Genomic DNA, 21,941 nt, shown 5'->3' with positions numbered 1-21,941 from the left:
ACGTCTGGGGAGGCCGCCCCTCCTCACAGGCCCCTCCGTGACCTTCACCATCTAGTCCCCATCCCCCAAGTCAGAAGAAGCTGCTGCCCCGCAAGGCAACCAGAGGCCCTGTGGCCAGCTCAGCACTGCCCTTTGCCTTCACTTGGCTCTCCCACCCCCACTGGACATGGGATCAAGTTCACTGAACAAGGAAATAAAACATTTATTAAGGCAAAGGCCGAGCTAGCCACTCAGAACAAGGTGAGGGTGGCGAAGGGACTGCTCTGATCCCACTACCCCAGGGGTCCTGCGCCCACCCCCAGCCCCCTGCACCCCAGCCTAGGCTGCGAGGAGCTGTGCTGCTCAGGCGTACACCCGGCTCTCCCTCTCCACAAAGGCCTGGAAGAGGCCGCCCAGCTCCTGGGGCGGTGGGGCCCACTCCCCAGCCAGCAGCGCCCGCGCAGCCTCCAGGCCTTCCTGCTCCAGGTCCCGCTGCTTCTGCCGGAGCTGCTGCCCCTGACCCTGCCCAGGAATGGTAGAGATGAGCCCTGGGGACAGAGTCCAGGGGCTTCCCTCCAGATTAAGGGGGGCATGTCTGCTGTCTTACACAAGCAGGAGAAAGGATAGACCACCTGACATCCTCCTGAGCACCTGGCTTTGAAGGGAGAGACCCCTCTCCCCAGCTCTGGAGTCTCTCCACTCCCAGGTCCCCTCATATTTCCAAAGCCCCAGTTGTGGGTGGGGGAGGTGACTCGTTCCCCCTAGGGTAGCCCTATTCCCTGGGGGTTACCTGCTCACTCTCCATCAGCCCCAGGGCCACCTGGTGTCCACGGTAGAGAATGTGCCGGCGATCCACCTGAGTCTGGAATCGGGGCAGGGTCCGAGCAGGGTCCTGTGCTCCAAAAGTGGGCGAGAGCACCTGGGGGGCCTGGGCCGCCCCCACCCCAAAGATGAAAGGTTTGAACACTGACCTAATGGGACATAGATGGAAGAATCGAGGGCTATCACGTCCCTCCATCGCCCCTGCCTGGCACTCTCCCCAGCCCTCCCCACCCGCATGCCTCTCACCTGGACGGGTCTGGCGTGGCAGTGAGGAAGTGGACGCAGGGCTGTGTGGGATCCCGGGGCAGGATGGACACCATGCTGGCCGTGGTGCGGAAGCCTCCAGAGTCCATACAGATGCCGCTCTCCTTGTTCCTGAGGATGCCCATCATCACCTCGGCCGTGATGCCCCCTGCCAAGGAGGACCTGGTGAGGGGGTCCCAGGGCAGAGGGGGACCTCTGGCCTCAGAGCAAACCCCCCGAAGCTGGAATGGGAGAGAGGCTGGCACCGCTCTGGCCCTCCTAGCCCCCACCCGTCCACCCACTGACCTTGCTGTTGCTGCAGCAGCTCCCGCCCAGCCCGGAAGCGGGCCTTGGCGGCCTCCATGCGCACAGGCTGCTGGGTCAGGGAGAAGACCTGAGCGAAGTCAAAGGTGCTCTGCCCACCCCACCAGCCCTGGGCCTGGGCGTGGGTCCGAAGCTCGGGGTGCTCTGCAGAGATGTCCGTGCCGATGCTCAGTTGGTTGGAGATGTTGCGGGCCCCCTCTGTGGAGGAGACAGGGATTGCTCATTTATCATTAAGCACCTATTCTGCACCAGGCGCTAGGCTAGGTGCTGAGAACACAATAGTGAAAAGAACAGACCTGCCTCGTGGAGGGGGAGACAGACAGAACGATCACAGAAATAAACGCGAGCTTGCAACTGTGGTGAGTGTGATCAAGAAGAGGCGCCTGGTTACACGGAAGGGGGAAACCTGACCACCAGGAAGTCCAGGAAGGCTCCCCAGGGGAAGCAGCAGGTTGGAGCACAAGAAGACTTTACCAAGTGAAGGGGGGAGGATAAGTTCCCATGTGGGTTCATTTCCCATCTCCCCAGATGTCCCTGCAACCCAAGAGGTTTGCACCTGGATAGGGCCTTCCCTGCCAGCACCATCTTTCCCACCCCCTCTCAAGCCTGGCAGAAGGGGAACAGCTCTGGGAGGCCAGCCCCATGCCGGGCCCCTCACCCTGGATCCTGTGTGCAGCCCACAGCCTCCCCGCCGTCTCCAGCACCCACGCCTCGGTCCGGTCGGCCAGCAGGAAGGTGTTGTGGTAGCAGAATGGCGTGGGGTCCTCTCGGCAGCTGCCCCCTTGCCCGTAGCGCTCCAGCAAGCCTGTGATCACGTGCAAGGCCTCCTGGGCTGAGCTGCTCCGTTCTAAAGCCAGCCTGGCACAAAGAGAGGTCCAGGGGATAGAAGGGCGAGGGGCTATCAGTGGCTGATGGCAGAAGCTCCAGTGGACAGGAGAGGCCCAGAGAGGTTTGATGATAGGCCCAAGTCACAGGAAACTTGCCCACATTGGTTGTATTTAGCACAGTTAGGCCAGTGGTTTTCAAGCTGTCTCCACGGGTTCCATGGAAAGGTCTGAAACATAGCCTCGGGGAGAGATACATCCCCAGCTCCCCAACCTCTCTTTAATCCGAGCTGCTCTGCTTTATTGGTTTTACAAATCGGGACTCCATATGAGATTTCATTTGAAAAAAACGTTACTCGTACTGAAAAAATAATTTAATACCACTGCCATATTTCTGGGCCACCAGAGGCCCAGAGGTGGCCAGATTTGTTAGCTCCTTACCTGGCTGTGGAGATGGGGCCAGGAGAAGGCGGGCAGGAGCAGCCTCCCTGGTGGGGGCATGGTGGGCGGAAAGGAGACCCTGCTGCCCAGGCTTGGGGGAGGGGAGGATGGCCTGGGTCGGTACTCAGCCCCCAGAGGTCCGGCGTGTTGAAAAGATGAGAGAGGGCAGGGTCCGCACCTGAGCAGATCCATGCCCAGTAGGGCTTCCCCCTCCCCAGCTGGCTCCTTGGTCCACACAGCCTCGTTGCCAATGCAAACACCATGCTCGTTGGCGCCCATCTCAGCCCCCCACAGCCAAGAAGGGCGGCTCAGGATCACAGCGTGGGTCTTCGACACCTGTTCCACCTCAATGTAGGTGCACTGTGGGTAAAGGAGGAGAAGGGAGAATCCACCCAGAAAGGGGGAGTGTGCCAGTCCCCTTAGCTCTTAAAGGAATGTCTTATCATTCCCATTTTACAGATGATGAAACTGAGGCCAACAGAGGTTAAATAATAGGCTAGGGTCAGATTGCTAGACTCGAAGCTCATGCTCTTTCCACCATATCTGGCGGCTTCCGGGTATGGGGAGCAGAGGAGGAAGGTTTTAGAAGAATGCCTAGATCTGCCACACCTCCCGGCACCCCATAAGGCCTAACCCACCTGGAGCCGGCTCCCAGGAACATGAGTTTCTGCTGGCATAAACACCACCTCCTGCACTTCGTCCCGGGGTCTGTCTGAGTTCTTGGCAAAGATCACAGCTGGGATGGCCGAGGCAGGGGGCACCGAGACAAAGCAGTCGCAGGAACATGGGGCGTCAGGGTTGGATGATGCCATCTGGGGAGAGGTAGGAGTGAGTGTGTCTCTCCTATGCCACCTCTCCACCATCCTGGCCACGGCTCAGTCCTACGGAGCCTCTCTCTCAATACGTCCAAAGACACTCGGGGAAGACACTGTCCTTGGGTTCTGGACTCTCGGCACCCCACCACGCTCTAGGCACAGCGTGTGCAACGGAAGCACCTACTCGCTCCCCAAGCTCCAGGCTTGGGAGTCAGCAGGCGGGCACAGACCCTGCATGTGAGGGCCCTGCCCTACTGGGAGTCCTGGTCCCTGGGTACAGTAGTGGGACCATCTCCCTTGCTACCCCACCCTTCTCCAAAAGTCCCATGCCCCTCTTCTGACCACCCCTTCTGGCTTCCCCAATACTGCATGCCCCTCACCCTCTCTCCTTGCAAGCTCCCCAGCTTGGTCCCCAGCGCCACCGCCTCCGCCGCGGGTCAGGTCTGTCCTACTGGGCGGAGACTCCCAGGTGACCTGGAAGCCCTTGCCCGGGGGGTGGAGCCGGAACCGAGCACCTGCAGTTCCGCCTCTTTCCATCAGGGGGCGCGCCAGCACCGTTTCTTGCAACGGCTGTCCAAATCCTGCCTGACTCCCTGCCCTTTCCGGCCAGCTTTCAGAAAGGCCAGATAAAAGCTGGGGCAACTCGCGGGCTCCGCCAATGAGGTGACTGTGGGGAGCTGGAGCTAGGGGTGGAAAGGAGCCCACGTGAAAAGAAATGAAAGAAAAACTGGGTTGATTTGTTAGACAGCAGGGACTGCCGGGGCATCTGGTGATTAGGGAAGAACCTCAGCTAATTGTGTCTTGGTTTGAATTCCAAAGGTACAATCCCAAACTGATGTCCCCCACCCCTAGCCCCACGCCCCGCCGGCGGAATAAGATCTACAAGAATAGTCAGGCCAGGGGCCCGCCTGGTGGCACAGCGGTTAAGTTCACACGTTCTGCTTAGGTGGCCCGGGGTTTGCCAGTCCGGATCCCAGGTGCGGACATGGCACTGCTTGACAAGCCATGCTGTGGCAGGCATCCCACGTTAAAAAAAAAAAAAAAGTAGAGGAAGATGGGCACAGATGTTAGCTCAGGGCCAGTCTTCCTCAGCAAAAAGAGGAGGATTGGCAGCAGATGTTAGCTCAGGGCTAATCTTCCTAAAAAACACAAAAAAGAATAGTCAGGCCAGGAGGTGTAGGGATAACTTAAGTTGATGCATTTTTTCAAAAGGTGCGTATACATAAAATCCTCCACCCCTCAAAAGGCCTGTTCTGCCCCACAGTGCTCCAACTCACAGGAAGATAGCTGTGAAAGGAAAGTTGGAAATTTCTAGTCCAAAGACTTGGTGCCTTTACATATAGTGAAACAGAAACAGCAAAGGAGAAGTCTTGGCCGAAGCGGGCAGGTATCAGTGCCGAGGTGGATGGACTCTGATCCCCAGTGTTCTGATTTCCAGGTCATGTTCTTCTATAAACCATCTCCAGAACCAGTAGTTAGGCAAATGCATCTCATACCCTTTTGCTCTGTGGAAGCCTCCAGGAATGGGGGAAAGGAGACACTGCAGGTTATCTACTTCTCCCACATCCATCCTGCCAAGCAATCAGGGCTGCTGCTCAGAGTCCTGGCCACAGCTTGTGGTCACTCCCGGGATGGGAATGAAGGCAGAGGCCAAGGCTTCCCCAGGAGGCAGGCTGTGGGCAGGTGTGCTGGGTGATGGTCGGAGGAAACCTGCCAGATAAGGCTGTTGAGGGATCTGAAATCTGAGATATTTCCTAATTGCCTCCAGGTATACAAGGCTGATTCCTAAGAGGATGCTGTCTCCAGGGAGATGGTCTTCACTTTCAGAAAGGGGAATGCCACTTGCAGAGACTGACCTAGAAGCTGGGCTGGAGGCAGAGAAGAGTATTACTTGGAACTCTGCAGACTGGTATCTCATCTTGCTTCTGCTACGGATCCACAGGTGCTTTTTGGGCAGGTAACTTACCCTGCAAGGGCGTCCGTCTTCCCAGTGGTAAAATGAAGGTATTGAACTAGATCAGTGGTTCTCAACCACAGGGAAGGTGAGGAGGGATTGTTTTTCAACCACGCAACTCCCACTACACAGCATACTTTAATACTCTGCTACTCAAAGTGTCCTTGGACTGCCAGCATCAGCACCATCTGGAAGCTTGTGAAAAATGCAGAATCTTGGGCCCCACCTCAGACCTACTGAACAAGAAGCTGCACGCTAACAAGACTCCCAGGTATAAAGTTTGGGAAGCACTGCTCTGATATACCCCCAAGTGATATAACCTGGTGGGGGGTTGGGAAGTCCATCGAAGTCTCTTGAAAAACTCCACGGTTGATTCTCAAATGCCCTCTCCCAGGTGGGAATAACTAGACTGTTTGGTTCCTGAGGTTCTTTTCAAATCTACACTGCTAGGATGCTGAGCAGTCAGGCTCACCAGGATTAACGGGTAAATGAAGGCCGCATCGGTGTGATGTCTGGAGGGGTTGTGAAGTTGCCATTGGATGTCATTCCAGAAGCAAGCATCAAGGCTGTGTGCTGACCCAAAGCAGCCTGCAGGAAAGCTAGGTCACTTTCTGCACTTCCCCAGCTGCTCGCTGTGGGGCAGGAACAGGCAGGAGGAGAGGTGTGGGCCATGGCAGCAGGAGCCCAGGCTGCAGTTCCCAGGCTGCCTTCTCCTCTGTCACTTTTTCGTTCCTGATTTTACTCACCCACCCTAGAGGGATTGACTCCCACCTCCCAGGAGAGATGGCAGCTCCGCGAGGTCACCCAGAGGGTCAGCTCAGATGTTCTGATTTCCCCAACTCCCTCCCAGCCCCTCCAGGGTCGCCTTGCCAGGGGCACCAGATCTGAGGGGTCAGAAGTGGCCTTGGGCTCCGTCAGGGGTGGGGGTGGGGGTGAACGAGCTATCGAGCAAGCGTCAGAGCCCCACAAAAGGCCCCCGCTAAGAATGCAGGTCAGCAGGAGGAGCTGCAAGGGGAGGAGGGGCGGCCAGCCCTGCCCAGACAGGCCCAGCCGGCCCCACAGCTGCCCTCCTGTCCCTGGGGGCAGCAATGGGGGAAAGGAGGAGAGGACTCACCAGGCTCCTGGGGTCTAACTCCCCCAGAAGCGGGAAGACAAAAGAGGCACCCCAGTGAGTGAGGTGGGCATGAGGTCACGGGAACACACGCTGGTCCCTCTTCCTCCCAGACTTCTAAATCCAGGACCAGATGGAGACACTCAGTTGGCCCCTGAGACCATCTGGTTTTCCCTATAACCCCTCAATCATTCTGATGCCCCCATCCCAAGGTGGCCTTAACTTTGTGACCCCAGAGTCTCCCAAACAAGTGATGGGATGGGCCCACCTGGGGATCAGATTTGGCTCTGAGAAATTGGGTTAGGATTAAAGCGGGAGAAATAGGAATCCCACTAAGGGAAAATAATAATTTTGGTCAAAACATAAGATGAGAAGGTGAAAGAACACAAAAACTTACGTTGCCTTCTTGGAGCTAAAAACTGACCCTCTGTCAACCTTCGTAGCTTTGGGGCTCTAGAGTCAAAGTTTTTACTCATTTGACATGAATTAGGTACCAACTGCATACAAGGCATTGGGCAGCCGGGGAAAGTGTGTACAGATGGGCATTTCTGCAGAGCTGAGGGCGCCTGATGGGGCCAGCGAGGGTACATTGGTACACACTGTGGTTGTGTAACTGTGGCGGGTCTCCAGCTGGGAGTTGCAGTACGAGCCTTTCCCTCATACCTTCCAGCTGGGCGGGGGCCCATCAGATATCTTGGCTGCCTTTCATCGCCTTGTCCCTGATAGGGATCATCCTGGGTGAAGAAATCGCTGTCAGTCACCCCCACCTCACTCACAGCCAGAGGGACCGACTGACAGCACCCCCCACCGGGGTGGGGTGAGGGAGCCTGGAGACCGGCTAGCTCTGGAAAGGAGGGAAGCGGAGTTCTTGGCAGAGGAGAGGAAAGGGGACTTGCATGTGGAGGAGGAAGGAAGTATCTAGGACCTTCTCATCTCCACAGGGAAGACAGGGAGGGACGTCAGCCCAGCTATCAACCCCAGGGAGCTCCTCCCCCCTGCACCAAGCACCTCCGGGGCAAGATCAGACCCTTCAATCAGCTCAGCTCTGCCCCAAACAAAGGAACGTGAGGCTGCCCAGGGCTACAGGATCAAAGGGAAGTGTCCACCCCACCCTGCAGCTGGCCTGGTCCTCACTGCTGAGGGACACTGAGTCAAAAAGGAAACCCGAGCTGGAAGACAAATGAAGCAATGATGTGGTTGATGACTTTATTATGGCATAAAAAACACAGGCTGTTTCTTCCTCCTCCTCCTCCCCTCCACAGTGGGTTCACAGCAGTTAAAGAAAAAAAAAAATTCCTACATTTCTCCTCTAGGGGGCTGCCTAGAAGGGGGCAGACAGCCAAGCAACCTAGATCTATACAACAGGGGAGCAGAAGAAAACCTATCCAAAGCCCTCACCCTCACACCTTAGAGCTCGGGGCCTCCACTGGGGGGACATGTGTCCCCCAGCCCCTGACATCCATTCGGGAGTTCCCCTTAGAATGGTCACTGGGAAAGGCTGTCCTGGTGGCACAGGGAGGGGGTGACTGGTTTCGATGGGTGGAGGAGAAGACATCCCACACCCACGGTGCCCTCCCTCTCTCCCCCTCTCCACCTGGCCAGGCAACCCTCAGGCCCTGCCAACTCTCTCCTGCCCCCAACCCTCTCAGCAAGGAAAGGGATCTCGAGTTGGGTTAGCAGAAGGTAGGAAAAAGAGGGAGCATAAAGAAAAAACATCACTTCTTAAACTACCCCAGGCCCAGGAGCCACTCAGGGAGAGTCACCCTGTCCATTTTAGGAAGGGCTCCCTCCTACACAAACACCCACTCAGATCCCAGCCCCACTTCCCATAGAGCTCCTATCCTTGGATGAGGCTCCAGCATCCCCAAGGGAGGAAGAGATGCTGTGGGCCTGGGCCCCAGGAACTTGGAAGGGGTGAACAGGATGGGGTCTCCCTGGCTGGAGACCTCAGGCTCAGTAGAGAAACACACACACAGGTACACACAACATGCACACACACATGCCCTAATATTAAATAAAATACCCTTTGCTTATAACTTAAAAATCAATACACAACTAATCCTGGCATAGGGCTCTGGGTGGAGAAAGAGGGGCAGGGGGAAGGGTAGGGGGAATCTTAAGACCTCGAGCCTGGGAAAGCCCACTAGCTCCAGACCTCTCCCCTATCTGCTTCTTGCCCTTTGCCTGGCTCAGCCCCTGCTGGGCTTCTCCCCTCCCCTCTTCCCCATTCGACGGGCGATCAGGGTATATTTCTAGCATCTAAAGAAGGGAACAGGGACAGCTTCCTGGACATCACCTCAGAAGGCAGACCCCTTCCAGTGGGAGGACAACTCCTTCATAGGGAAGAGGAGTCCCCCTGTGAGATGAGGTGGGGAGGAAGGAGCCTCCTGACCACACTCTACAGGAGGGGCAAGGCTTGCAGGCAGCGCGGAAAGGGGAGCGTTGAGCTAGAGAGAGTGGGGCTTAGCTTCTCCATGAGGAGGAGATGCTGGGCAGGGGCAGAGTCCTCCACTCTGAGCAGAACTGCTGGAGATCCCCCTGCTGGGACCCCCCCCCCCCGCACCCCTACTCCCAACCTACCTAGGTAACCCACCTCCTTCCGCCCCTAAGGGGAAGGGAATGCTGGGGGACCTAGGATGAGGCATACATCAGTTCTGGAGCAGGGGCTTCTGGCTGCCTGGAAAGCCCATGTCGGGTAGCAGATGGGGAATGAGAACGACTGAACTTTATTTTTTATAAAGACCAAAAGTTAAGGACTGAATCCAGGTTACAGAGGAAAGGGGTTAGTTCCTTCCATTCCCCAACAAATCTCTTTCTCTCATTTTAGGAGGCTTCCTTGCTCAACCTCCCCCCCACCCCCATCTAGCTCTCTCCTCCACCCAGCAGTTCTGGCTGGGAGGCTGTGGGATTCTGGCCCTCTTTCCCTCTTCCTTCATGGCTCCATCAGTCCGGGTCTGGAAGGGTTAATAAGGAGACGCATCAAAGGAGTTATTTCTACAGCAACAACCCTCCCAGCCAGATAGAGACCCCTCCCTAAGGGGTACCCCCAGCCTCCTCTACCCCATCTCAGCTCTCCCTCCGGAAACCCTAGGGGTAGAAGCGCTACAAGGGGGATGAAAGGGACCCGGGCCGCAGGGCGGTTCCGGAGGCGCTTTTATGTCCCGGTTCCCAGGCGCTAAGGACGTGTCCAGACAGCTACCCCCAGCGCCCGGGGCGGCCCCACTCCTCTCTGCTCCGGGAACGCGCTGTCTCCTCCAGCCGGTCCCCTCAGCCCTCCAGCCGCCGTAGGGGTCCCCTACCCCAACCTCCTAGCCCGAGGGGTGAGTGAAACAGTGAGGAAGGGGAGAACAGAGGGGCATGCGCAGCTCCTCCCCGCCCAGCCAGTCAAACGCGTCCGGTCCAGCCCCAGAGACTAAAAAACCCCTAGTGCCCCCTCTCCCTGACCCTGCACCACTTTTCCTCCCCCTCAATAAATAACCACCTTCTCCTCGAACTCAAGCCGCCCCCAAGGGCATCAGGCCAGAGGACTCTCTTCTGATGCCCCAAGGAGAGACCAGCGGGGAGGCGGTACCCGAGGCGCTCAGTTGGAGGGAGCCGCGCCGCCCTCGGCCTCCCGCTTGCCTTTGCCCCCGGGGGGCTCCACCGCTCCGCCTGCCTTGCCCTCGCCCGCGGCCGCCCCAGCAGCCTCTTCTTTGGCGCCTTCGTGGGTTTTCATGTGTTTGGCCAGGTGGTCGCTGCGCATGAAGACACGGCTGCAGACCGCACAGGGGAACTTCTTGGTGCCCGTGTGGGTCTGGAGGTGGCGCTGCAGCTCGTCGGAGCGCGTGAAGCGCTTGCCGCAGAAGAGCCAGTTGCACACGAAGGGACGGTCGCCGCTGTGCCAGCGCAGGTGCGCCTTCAGGTGCGACGTCTTGGCGTAGGCTTTCCCGCAGCCCGGGATGTGGCAGTTGTGCAAATGCTTCTTCTTGCCCCCGTCGGGCCCGCACGGAGCCCCCAGTCGCTCCGCCTCCAGGCAGTTGGGGCAGCGGCACACGGTCTGGCCTGAGCTGCGGGGCACTGACCGCCGGGAGCCTTTGGGGCGGGCCGCCCCGTCCAGACTGGAATCCAGCCCCTGGGACTCCGGGGCGGCCGCTTCCAAGGCCTTAGCCCCGTCGGGAGGCCCCAGGAGGTGCTGCCCTCCGGCGGCTGGGAGGAGGTGGTGCGGATGCGGGTGGGGCGGCGGGGCACAAAGCTGGTGATCTCCGACGTAGCCCCCCAAGCCAGCCTGAAGCGCCCCGGGGTGGCCAGGTGAGGTCAGCGCGCCCTGAGTGTGGGGGAGGTCCATCCAGCTGGTGCCCGGATGAAGGTCCCACCACGAGCCATCCTCGGTGCCTGGGTGAGTCGGCCGGAACCATGATTCGTAATGGTGTGACATGTCCGGCTGCAGGAGCTTGGAAAAGGGTCCCGGGGCTAGGGGACTGTCGCTTTCCAGGTCCTCGCAGGTTACCCGAGAGGAGGCCCCCGGCAGCTCATAGCCCTGTGAGAAGTCCACCTCCGGGCCCAGCGGGAGGCTCTGCAGCTCTCCAGGCTGCAGCGGGGAGGGGTAGTCCCCGGCCTCCGGGCTCGTGTGGCCCTGGTACGTCTGGAGAGGCTGCAGGTCGAGGCGCGGCGGCGAGGCGTGAGGCGCGTCCGTGTGCTGGCTGCCCAGAGAGCCGCAGACAGCGGTTAGCATTGCCGGGATCCGGGGTGGGGTGGGGGACAGGGACGGTCAGGGGCACCTCAGGTGGGACCTAAAGGAGGCAAAGAAGAGGTGAAGTGAGGAAAGAAACCAGCTCACTTTCTGTCCTAACCCAGATCCCCTCCCTGCAAAGTGCTCCTCTCCCACCCCCGGGGTGAAAAAGAGGAAGGCACCTCTGGATAGACTGAAGATCAGTTAAGAGAATTTGGGAGTGCTGGGAATGGTGGAGAGTGAGAGGTTCTCAGCCAAGGGCAGAGGATGATGGCAGTCCACCCTCCCCTAGGTGGTCCTTTCCATAGGACCCAGCTCACCCTGGGAGTTGGGCTGGTCCCAGGCTGGTGAGGCGATCCGCCTTACTTACAGCACAGTGCTAAAACCATCCCCACACCAGCTGCCCAGGCCAGCGAAAGGGGCAGTGGCATTTCCTCCTGGCAGACCTGCTGCCAGCCCAGATGGAGAATCTAGATCTATCCTCAGCTTCCCCAGCTTAACTCAGGACACGGATGGGGAGACGGAGGTGGTCTGTTTCTGAAACTCCAAGTTCGAGGCGACCTGACTTCCCAAAGCCCAAAGCAGGTTCTGAGATTTAGGAGAAAGAGCCCTCGTTCCATCCCTGAGGCATGCTCAGTGAGGAAGAGCATTTCGCAGCTCTACACCACTCCCCTCAGCTCCCTGCCTGGCTGGGTTGCCCCTGCCCCACCAAACCCACTCCCACGCCTGGCCCCCACCCCTTCCTCTCCAGCAGGGACTTCGCCTCCCTGGAGTGCAGCTGCAGTGCAGTTTCCGGAAGACTTCTCCCCACCCGGGAAAGCTAAGCCCCCTTCCCTATCCTGATCCACTCTGGTGCCAGCCAGCTTTCTGGCTGCTACTCGGGTCCCCCTCCAATCTAGGGGAGACCCAGATGTGAAGCTGGGAGGGGTCAGCTTCCCAGAGAGGGGGGTCAGCCAGAGAAGAGCTTACCAGCAAGCTCAGAAAAGTAAAATTGCCACCCGCTTAAAGGATGCAGGGTCAGAGTGGGGGAAGCGGAGGGCAACGGGAAAAGCCAGAATTACAGAAATCAAGAAGAATAACCCAAAGAGATTATAAAAGAGGGTACATTCTAGGCATGGATCATTTTAAGGAGCTCCCCCAGATGACTCTAATATGCAGACAAGTGTTGAGACCCACTTTTTCAGGTCAATCCTCATTTTAAAAAAAGAGGAAACTGAGGCAGCATTTAGAGAAGAAACAAAGATTCATTTATTCATCAATCAACAAATACGTACTGTGCGTACCTCTGTGAACCGGGTCTCTCCACTCCTGGTCTGTTACTCTTTCCCTAAACCACTGGGACGCTAAGGACCCCCCCCCCCCCTTCCTTGACCCCAGATCTGTGACTTGAAGGTCCCCCTGTCCTCACCACCTCTTCCTAAGGCCTGGGAGCCCAAATGCCTCAGGTGTGGGGTTTGTGTACTGCTAGAGCCTTCTCTGATGGGGGAGGAGATCCAGTGCTTTGGGACAGGGACTTCTTCCCACAGCAAGGCTCAGCAGATCCTAACACCTTCTGCCTCGGCGACCAGGGAGGTGGCTCTGGTAGTCTGGGAGAGGAAGGGAGAGGGGGACTGGGGCGCCTACTCAGGCTCCTGCTGCCTCACCACAAGAAAGGAAGAAAGTGAAGCGGCGGGAGAGGAGCCTCAGGCCCAGGCGGGGCAGCCCAGAAGGGGCTGGGCGGGAGCAGTGAGGCCTGGGACCCTAATAGGTTTTGGGGCCTGGGAACTGCCCCAGGGGCTAGAGGGTGGGGAAGCTAACGACCCAGGCTCCAGATTGGGCTCTCCCGACACAGGGCCAGGGAGCCCAGCCCTGGGATGCAACGGGCGGCCGGCAAGGTTTCTAGAAGGGAGACGGCAGGGCGCGCACTCCCGGCTTCCCGCTCTCCAACGCGGGAAGGAGGGTAGAAACACCTTCCTTCCCCCTTCCGCCGCTGCCTCTCCCGATCGCCGGCGCTCAGGTGGTCAGGACTTCCGTACTCCCGGTCCTTAAGGTTTCAGTCCTCCGGTTGTCCCAGTCGCTCCAGTTTCCCCGGTTTCCAGCCTCCTCGGTCCCTCCAGTCTCTCCCGTCCGCCCAGTTTTCACTCCGCCGGGGCTCTAAGCCCCCCAGATTCTTGAGGACCACCTCCCCCAAGGCCATAGGAAGCTATGGCGCGTTCGGGCGCGTCTTCTCGAGAGGACCCCCGCAGCGCGCACCCCTCGCCCCCCGACCGGGGCTCCTACCTCGAGGCTGCGCTCGGGCTCCGGGCACGGCTGGCTGGCGCGCTAGGGACGGGCACTCATGGGCCCTGCGCGCCGGCGGGTTCTCCACGGCGAGGGGCAGGAGCCGAGGGCGAGCGGGGGCCGCGATCAGACCGGCGGCGGGCGGCGGAGGAGGGGCGGAGAGAGCCGGCGGGAGGGCGGAGGGCGGAGGGCGGGCGGGAGCCAGCGAGCGAGCGAGGCCAGCTCCGCCCGTGACTCACCCGCGCGCTCTGCCTTCATCCTCTGCCCTGCGCTCCTTTTTCCCCCGATTTCGCGGCCCCGCCCACCTCACCTGCGGCCGCCTTTAACCCTTGCGGGCTCGGCAGGACAAGAGGCCCAGCCCGGCCCGGCCCGCGAGGAGGGGGCGGGCGGAGAGTGGGGGAGGGATCGCTAACTAGGTCGCCTCCCGCCACCTCCCTCGCTCCTCCCTCGCCCCTCCACTCCTTGGGCGAGGGGCCTGGGCGGAGTGTTTCGCAGGTTCTGACACCCGCCCCATCGGGTGGAAAACTGCCCTTCAGCTGACTTGGTCGGGCAGGGGACGCAGGACTCAGACCCTGGGGAAATGGAGGAGGGGGCGGGTCCTTGGGGTGATACCGAACCACCTTAGGGCGCCGTTTGCCTCGACGGCCCTCGGCCCACCCGCTCCGGCCGAGCAGCGCTGCCCCGGAACTGAGAGGAAAGAAGCAAACAGGACCGAGCGCCAAGTATGTGTCCGGTCTACCCGCAGGCCTATGCCGCGAGAAATTTGTCTTGGCTGCCGCCCTCCTTCACCATTCCCCTCGCCGCTTCTCTCCACCACCACCATCTCCCGCGTCCTTTTCGGTCTCGCTTTCCTTTTCGGTTCTCCCTCTCTGGCCACTCGCCTTTTTCGGGTGACCTCCTCCTCGCCTCTCCCCACTCTCTTCCCGGTTCCTCGCTCCCCTCTCCCCAACTTGCTCATCTCTGCCTGCCAGCACTCGTCTCCCAGGCCCCCTCAGCTCTCACTCCTCATCTCCCCTTGGGCAGCAACCCCAGCGCCCCCGAAGTCTGCCTCTCAAATACGCCCCCGCTCGGTGCCGGAGGTGCTCAGCCTACGTGCCGCCGCCGTCGCCCCCGCGCACCCAGCCTGTAAGTCGGGGCAGGCGTCTGAATGGCCCTGGGAAGAGACGCGTCTGGAAATTGAGCGACCCTTTGCCACCACTCCTTCCCGATTCTCACCTGAACGTCTAAATCCAAAGTTCTTAACTTTAGGGAGGGGTCTAGGATTCCTTTGAGAAAAACAAATGCACGTACACAATGCAACTTTCTGACAGAACTTCAGGGCGTTCGCGGCGCCCACCTAAAACCTTCTCTGAAGATCCGAGTGGGTCGAGCCGCTGAGCGCCGTGGGTAGGCGAGTCCTCCCTCCTCCCCGCCCGGCTGGCCTGTGCGCCCGGTATTCCGATGCTCCCTTCCCAGTTGGTGCCTCCCCTACCGGCCGCGTTGACCTTCCAGAGTGACCCGTTTCTTACAGGGGGATTCTGATCAATTTCCGTATTTTTTTTTTAGTTGTTCCGATGGCTTTCCTTCTGCGCTTTGCCGTCGGCTTTTTAAATTTCGTTTTTGTCTTTACAGTCCATTTGCACAGCCGGACCGGATTCTAGGCTGATTCGATCTCGCCTCTACAGCCGAGATTGCACCACCCTTGAATTACCCGCCCTGCATTCCCGTTTGGGATACACTCGAAGTGTGACAATAAAACGGCTACACTGAATCCACAAGCCGCTTGAAAATCGATCTTTGTGTGTGCGGTTCTCATATCCAGAGTCAGTGTCTGGTTCATCTGTGCATCTCCCTCTTTTCTAAGACTCAGTTTCCTCGCCTGGACAACCTTAGTATAACGGGAAGGTTTCCTAGGGCTAAAAGGAACTTATGCACCTAAAATACTTAGCTCCGTGGGGCCCTTGGTAAGCTCCTAGTAAACGGAAGATATAGTGTTATAATTACTAAATAAATCAGCTCTCAACAAATATTTGTTGGATTAAGATACACTCACAAAGATCTTTGTACTAGAAGTTGACGGACATAAATTTTAGCCCCAGCCCTGCATTTGCTAAGCTGAACTAGCAGGTGAGGTTGCTCTGAGCCTCAGTTTCCTTGTTGGAGAAATGCAGTTAGAGCAGCTGCCCTGGCTGGTAAAGGCAGGGTCTTGGGAAGTCTCCAGGCGAGTTCCCGGACATCAAGGGTTGCACTTTCTGATCAGTCAGACTTCCTCCCCTACACGACACCCGGGCCCCTGAGATGTATACTCTCAAGAACCGCCCTGGATCTTTGCAGCCACGGTTAAATTGACAGTCCTCTCTATCTACATGGTTTGATCTCCACCCACTCGAATCTCGGCTAGTTGAGTTTGCATCCTTTTCACAGCCATGTCAGGAACAGAGTTAGGGGCTCACCGCATAGAAACTGCGACTCTGGTTCCTGGGTTACGTCTGGTTCTAGGCATTCCCTGCCTCCTCCTCCCTGAAGCCTGCTGGCTGTTCCCTGTTCCCGAAGAAGCTACTGCCCTTAAGGTGTTAACATCTTCGAAGGGATCTGACTCCAAGTGGGGGACAGAGTCTCCCCTCCCATTTATTTATGGGCACCAGATTACCTTATTTTTCTTTCTCCTTCCATCTTTCCCTGGAAAGCAAGAGGGAAAGGGATCCAGCCCCTGAATGATAGACATCCCACCCCACTTTCACCCCAGGCTCCCTTTAACCGCACCGCATCCTGACCGGCAGCCACCTGGGGTTCCCAGGAGCAAAGACCCTCCATCTGTCTGTGGCTTGTCAATTTGAAATTCAACAGTAACACAGTTGTCTTGGAAAACTCAGCCATTCTGATTTCCTGCCCTGCCTAGCTTTCTGCCTCTGACTCTGGGCACTATCTTCCTTCCAGATCCCCCTCTGCTTGCTTTCCTCTGATTCCAGCCCTTTTGATTTCCCACTTGTGAGATGTTTTCCTACTGAACAGTGCTGATGGTCTATGCTGACATGACTGCCAAGATCACCATTGCCCAGGATTCTTTTTTTTTCCCCTAAAGATTGGCACCTGGGCTAACATCTGTTGCCAATCTTCAGTATTTTCTTTTCTTCTTCTCCCCAAAGCACCCCCAGTGCATAGTTGTATATTCTAGTTGTAGGTCCTTTTGGCTCTGCTATGTGGGACGCTGCCTCAGCATGGCCTGATGAGCGGTGCTAGGTCCACACCCAGGATCCGAACCAGTGAAACCCTGGGCTGCTGAAGCGGAGCCCGCGGACTTAACTACTCGGCCATGGGGCCGGCCCCTGCCCAGGATTCTTATCTCACCTTAAAACTGAACAAAACTGCTCACTGAGATCTGCCCAGGACTTGGGCCATTTCTGCTCCTTCCCCTTATTCCCCTAAAGGGAAATAGATTTTGCCACAAGCGTCCATCTCCCATTCCTGCCACCCCTCTTTTTCTCGTGCCTCTTTTATAGTCAGCAATCCATTTTGTATCTGGAGCAGCCTCATTAGTCTCCATGTTCATCATAACCATCATAACCATCTCCATTTCTTTACTGGGCACCTGCTATGTCCCGGGTGCTTCACACAAATGTCTCTAATTCTCATGAGCATGCAGCAAAGTAGTTATTATTATTCCCCCATTGTACAGATGAGGAAGCCAAAGATCAAAGAAGTTAAATGACCTACCCAGGATTACAGAGCTGTTTAGAGAGAGAGAAGGAAACCGAGTCCAGATCTGCCAGGCTTCAAAGCCCATGTTCTGTCTGCTAGTCCATCCAGCCTCACTGTGGCAGCAGTGATGGCCCCGGGAGTCCGGCTCCCCGAGATCCTCAAGGTGGAGAGGACAGCATTCTTAAACTGATCCCTAGATTAAAGCCATCCATGTTCCTGAGTTTAATAAGACAAACTGGTCCTATCTTGGATCACTAGGATAAGTCACAGCTACCTCTATGGTCCCTTCCAAACCTCGACTGTCCTTCTATGGAGACTGCACTGTGAGAATATCAAAGCTGGTCTGCCCATAAAAATTGTCCAGTGCAAGCCCTCATTTTACTGCCAGGGAAACTGAACCCCAGAACAGGGAGGCAAGTAGCTGAAAGTCACACAGCCAATTGGAAGCAGAGCAGGGACTAGAACCTCAGTCTCTTAATTCCTGGTTTCCCAGTTGCTCACTCTTATCTACTCCCCACCTCCACCTCCAGGCTTGGAAGAGTGTAAGCTGGTGACTGTGGACCCCAACACATTCCTCCTATCCCCTCCTCTCCACAGCACTCTCTCAGCTTCCTGGGAAGCTGGACAGAGCCCAGAGCTGGAACCAAATGTTTTTCTTTCATTCATCCTTTATTCATTCGACAAACACTTACTGACAATCTACCTAGGGCCAAGCACTGTGGTGGACTCTAGTTCTATAAATCCAGATATCCCTCACATCCCACATCCATTTCAGTCTGAAAGATGAGCCCAGTTGAGGATAGTGCATCTGTATGTGGGGTGTGTGTGTGCCTACAAATGTGTGTGTGCACATATCATGCCTGTGTGTACCTTTGGGGCCTGAACGTGGGGTGTCTGTCCTCTCTTTGTGATGGAGGCGTGTCCAGTGGCTTCTCCCTTACTACTTCTGCAGGTGTTCTGTCGTGCCTAAACTTCCCTGTGGTGAGTGTGCGCCATGTACATCTGTTAATATTTGCCCATCTTTTTTCTCAGAATGAACTCCACAGTCGTCTATTAACTGGTGAACCCCCATTCCACTTCTCCCCCAGATCCCAGCCCAGTCCAAAGACCTCCAAGGAATCCTCTTTGGTTCTTCATGCAGACCCCTCCAAGATCTCCCTCCTATCTCCCCCTCCCCAAATCAGAGAGAATCAAGGCTTCCAGACCCTCTCTATGATCCCCACTTTAGAATGGAGATCTGATCCTCTCGTCCCTGAACTGGACAGGGAACAGCCCCTCTTACCAGTCCATGGAGCCCAGAGCTGGCAGCAGCTGTAAGGGGCAGGTGGGGGTGATGAGAGAGCCAGGCTTTATAAAGGAGGCGACAGTCAGAGCCAGAGGGGGAGGTGAGAGACGTGGGCAGGGAAGCTGCCAAGTCCTCACGGCCTCGGAAGCTTTTAGGATAATCCAGGAAACAGTGGCCCCCGGCTCTCCTGGGGGAGTGGTAGGGGGTGAGATCTGAGTCTCTGAGGTCTGCCAGGAAAAGAGGATTTCAGCTGGAAGAGGCAGCTGGGGAGGCGGGAGGGGAAGCAGGACTTCCTTCCCTCCCCAGAGATTGACTGGGCAGTGGGAGAGGGACAAAGCCCTTCTCGCAGGATGGAGGAAATGAGAGCATCCCTGGAGGCGAGAGACCAAATTCCATGCCCCTCCTTTTGAGGTTGCCTTCATGCACTTGGTGAGAAAGAAAGAAGTACCACTTTTAAGACCTGAAACATGCACACCCCTTCAAGTTGGTCCCTCAGTGCAGAGCTCCCCAAGAGTGATGCTGTTGCTCCAGAGGGTCTCTCCCGCCTCTGCTGGAGCCTCATTCCTCCCTCTCGCTTTTCTTCATCCCCTTTTCAGATACTTCCCAACTTGGAACCCCCAGGTGTAATCCACCTTTGGGATCTTGGATCTTTCATTGTCAAATGGGGAGGGAAGACCCTCTCCCTACCTTAGGATGTGCTGGGGCAGCTTGAGATGGACAAGAGGTCACCTAAGACCAGAGGTAGATACCAGCCAAGAATGTTTATAGACAGTTCCGGAATCCTGGAACTCCAGGAGAGTGAAGAGGATGGGAACATGGCCTGGAAAGGGAGAAGGGGCCTGGAGGTGAATTTAGGTGGAGCCCCCACATCCCCAACTATTTACGTGAACTTAATTTTAGGGTGGTTGTAAGTTTAGGCGTGTTGGCTAACAGGAGCACGTCCTGGAGCAGAGAAGGACAAAATGACCAGGAAGGAGGAAGGAGATGAAACAGAATAGGACTGGTTTCCCAAAGCTCTCTGAAGCTAGAAATTCTGACCCACATAGGAGAGTGACCGGGAGCCTTTTCAGGTGACCATGGCCCCTTCTCTGCCATAGACCAGTGCCCTTGGCGCTGAGAACAGGAGCTGCTGAGCACCCCCTCTACACACACACAGAACCCAGTGACCCAAGGCTGGCATGCCACTGCCCCCACCGAGTCTCCTACAGGGTGAGTCAGGGAGTCTTCATCCTGAACTCTTGTCCTGCTCCTCCCCCTACACCCCCAGAAACCTCTAGACTGGGGATTCCCAGTTCCTTCATTAGCTTTTCAGTAATTATCCTGTAAAGGCCCCGACAGGTCCTTCCTCTCCCCGTTTCAGAGATGAGAACATTGAGGCCCTTAAGAAAGCTAAAAAACTCAGCGGAAAGCCACCCATCAGGCGGGAGAGAGTTGAGTGGGGCGGGGGGGGGGGGGCTTAGGAGGCAGAGCTGCCCCCCTTCCTTCAATCCTAGGCAAAATTGGGAGGACAGGGCCAGCACAACTCCCCCGGGGAACCCCGGCATCAGGACTGAGGCAGGCTCCAGGGAGGGGCTTCCCTGTCCCTCCCCACCTTCCAGCCCAGAAAATCAGAGTGAGGGGGGAAACAAGCTGAGGAGACCACACAGGTGGAGTAAATAATGTTAATACGGGAGCATTATCACTAGGGCATTTCCTCATGGATAAATGTCTCAAATACCAAAGGATGCCTCCAAATTATAGTTAATTACAGAGTTGATTTGCATAAATTATAAGGTGAGCATACAAATTCTTTCAATCGGTTCCATATGCTTAGGTAGCAGGTCCAGTCCAAAAGATGGGAGAATCTTGGGGTGGGGAGAGTTGGGGGGAGGAAAGGGACTCAGCCCTTGGCCTGGACCCGCCAGCCCACACGGCTTCGTCCAGCCTTTGGATCAGTAAAGGGTGTAGGGAGACCCTGACTGGTTTTAGGGGAGGGGAGCTATTAACAGAACCCGGACCCTATTTGGCAGGAGACCCCCTTTCCTGCTCTATTCACACCTGGGAACAACATGCTTTCCCACCAATGACGAGGTAGGAAGCCTGGGGGTGGGCACAGTGGAGCCCAGAGCTACACGAGGGGTGGGGGGTGGGACTCTGAAGTCCTGGCTTCTGGCTTTGAGAGGAAAGGGGGCGGGTGCTGGAGGAAGCTGAAGACCCAGCAGGGTTAATGGTAGATTCAAGCCTCTGTCTTGCTCTCAGCTCCCCCTGGAGCCACCCACCCCCACCCCCACCCCCAACTCCAGCTCACTCCCAGAGCCAACCCTCGGATCCCAAGTTTGATGCTGCCGCTGCCTGCACCTTCCAGGTGGCTCCTCAGGGGCTCAGACTCCCAGACTTGTGTCTCCAGTGCCTGGGCCCATTTCCTCTGCCCTCGCCTCCCGGTCCCCCACCTCCTCCCTCACCCACCTCTAGCTGCTAAGACTCTACTTCCTTCTCCAGCTCTCTAATTTGTCCCTCCCTCCCTCCCGGCCCCCATCCTCAGCCCAGAGGCCTGTCTCCTACTCTTCTTCCCATCTTTCTCCTCCTTCCCCAGCCTCCCTCCCCTAGAGATCTCAGGTCTCCCTGACACTCAGCTGTCAGCTTCACTTTTCCCTCCCACCAACAGCTTTGTGCTGCCCAAGCTGCTCGTCCTCCCGCCCTCAGATTTTCCTACCTCATGCTATCTCCCAAATCCTTGCTGCATGTAGTTCTCTAATTTTTTTCCATATACCTGCTCCAAAGGCAGAAACCACTGGATTAGCTTGGGCGAGGAGGAGGAGGCTGAGCTAAGGTCCCAGTTGCTGTGTGTGAGTTACCTTTGTTTTCTCACCTGAAAGAGAGACAGAGAGAGAAATGAAGAAAGACCCTAAAATGGTTCCTGGTACTTAATAAGTGCTTAATAAATATTTGTTGAATGAATGAATTGGAAGTGGGCACGGGTCTGTGAAAATTCTAGACAAGTGCCAACTTGGTGACAGCAATTACTTCTCTCATCTGGATTATTTTTCAGGTCTCCTATGGGCTTTCTGCCACTTCTGTGCCCACCCACCTGAGTTATCTCGCAGACCAATAACAGACTAATCATGCTGAAATGCCCTCCATCTTGGCACTATCCATCTCAAACACAGCCAGTGGCTCCCCAGTGCTAACTAGGGACATTCAAGACCCTCCTACTTGGCCTCCACCGCCTTTGCAATTTTCACTTCCATTGGTCCTTGTACAAACCCTCCAGCCCAGCCTAGCCCGCTGGACTGGATGTCTAGCCTTCCCACTTTTGCTCCAACTATTTCCACCCCTGCCGTCCCATCTCTGTCTCAGGAAAGCTTATCAGCCTTCAAGCTCCCGGCTCCAAGGCTGCTTTTTCTATGAAGTCTTCTCCTATCAGCACATCTCTGGCTCGCTCCTCTGAACTTCCCTCGTCCTTCCTGCCACATGCCCTGTTTCCATGGAGCTGGCTTCTTATCTTCCCTACAGGTCTGG

At 56.8% G+C, this 21,941-nt stretch overlaps 2 protein-coding genes across 4 annotated transcripts; both read right to left on the bottom strand.

The window, feature by feature from the left end:
* Positions 1 to 177: 177 nt before the first annotated feature.
* Positions 178 to 3,933, bottom strand: SCRN2 (secernin 2). Of its 2 annotated transcripts, XM_046675786.1 has the most exons (8): positions 3,829 to 3,933; positions 3,272 to 3,445; positions 2,812 to 2,993; positions 2,027 to 2,226; positions 1,351 to 1,566; positions 1,048 to 1,213; positions 770 to 950; positions 178 to 501 (listed from the first exon to the last, which is right to left on the bottom strand). In XM_046675786.1, the coding sequence occupies exons 2-8, from the start codon at positions 3,443 to 3,445 to the stop codon at positions 343 to 345; spliced, it is 1,278 nt and encodes a 425-aa protein (XP_046531742.1). In that variant the 5' UTR covers positions 3,829 to 3,933; the 3' UTR covers positions 178 to 342. The 2 variants fall into 2 exon arrangements, with proteins under 2 accessions (XP_046531742.1, XP_046531743.1); XM_046675787.1 differs by lacking the exon at positions 3,829 to 3,933 and having other exon boundaries at positions 2,634 to 2,993; positions 3,272 to 3,413.
* A 3,772-nt stretch (positions 3,934 to 7,705) lies between these two features.
* Positions 7,706 to 17,249, bottom strand: SP6 (Sp6 transcription factor). 2 transcript variants are annotated; one of them, XM_046677427.1, is made up of 2 exons: positions 17,174 to 17,249; positions 7,706 to 11,282 (listed from the first exon to the last, which is right to left on the bottom strand). In XM_046677427.1, exon 2 carries the CDS (start codon positions 11,222 to 11,224, stop codon positions 10,094 to 10,096), a length of 1,131 nt encoding a protein of 376 aa, XP_046533383.1. In that variant the 5' UTR covers positions 11,225 to 11,282; positions 17,174 to 17,249; the 3' UTR covers positions 7,706 to 10,093. The 2 variants fall into 2 exon arrangements, with proteins under 2 accessions (XP_046533383.1, XP_046533382.1); XM_046677426.1 differs by lacking the exon at positions 17,174 to 17,249 and adding an exon at positions 13,481 to 13,609.
* Positions 17,250 to 21,941: the final 4,692 nt, after the last annotated feature.

Source organism: Equus quagga, chromosome 11, assembly GCF_021613505.1.
Source record: "Equus quagga isolate Etosha38 chromosome 11, UCLA_HA_Equagga_1.0, whole genome shotgun sequence".
Taxonomy (NCBI): domain Eukaryota; kingdom Metazoa; phylum Chordata; class Mammalia; order Perissodactyla; family Equidae; genus Equus; species Equus quagga.
Note: the sequence above shows the minus strand (reverse complement) of the source record. Positions and strands in the feature narration are given on the sequence as shown.

Coding starts and splice junctions, on each gene's coding strand:
- SCRN2 (XM_046675786.1), bottom strand. CDS start 3,445: ATGGCATCATCCAACCCTGACGCCCCATGTTCCTGCGACTGCTTTGTC. Junction 1,214..1,350: donor GCTGCTGCAGCAACAGCAAG/GTCAGTGGGTGG, acceptor CCTCCTTGGCAG/GGGGCATCACGGCCGAGGTG. Junction 502..769: donor GGCTGATGGAGAGTGAGCAG/GTAACCCCCAGG, acceptor ATTCCTGGGCAG/GGTCAGGGGCAGCAGCTCCG.
- SP6 (XM_046677427.1), bottom strand. CDS start 11,224: ATGCTAACCGCTGTCTGCGGCTCTCTGGGCAGCCAGCACACGGACGCG.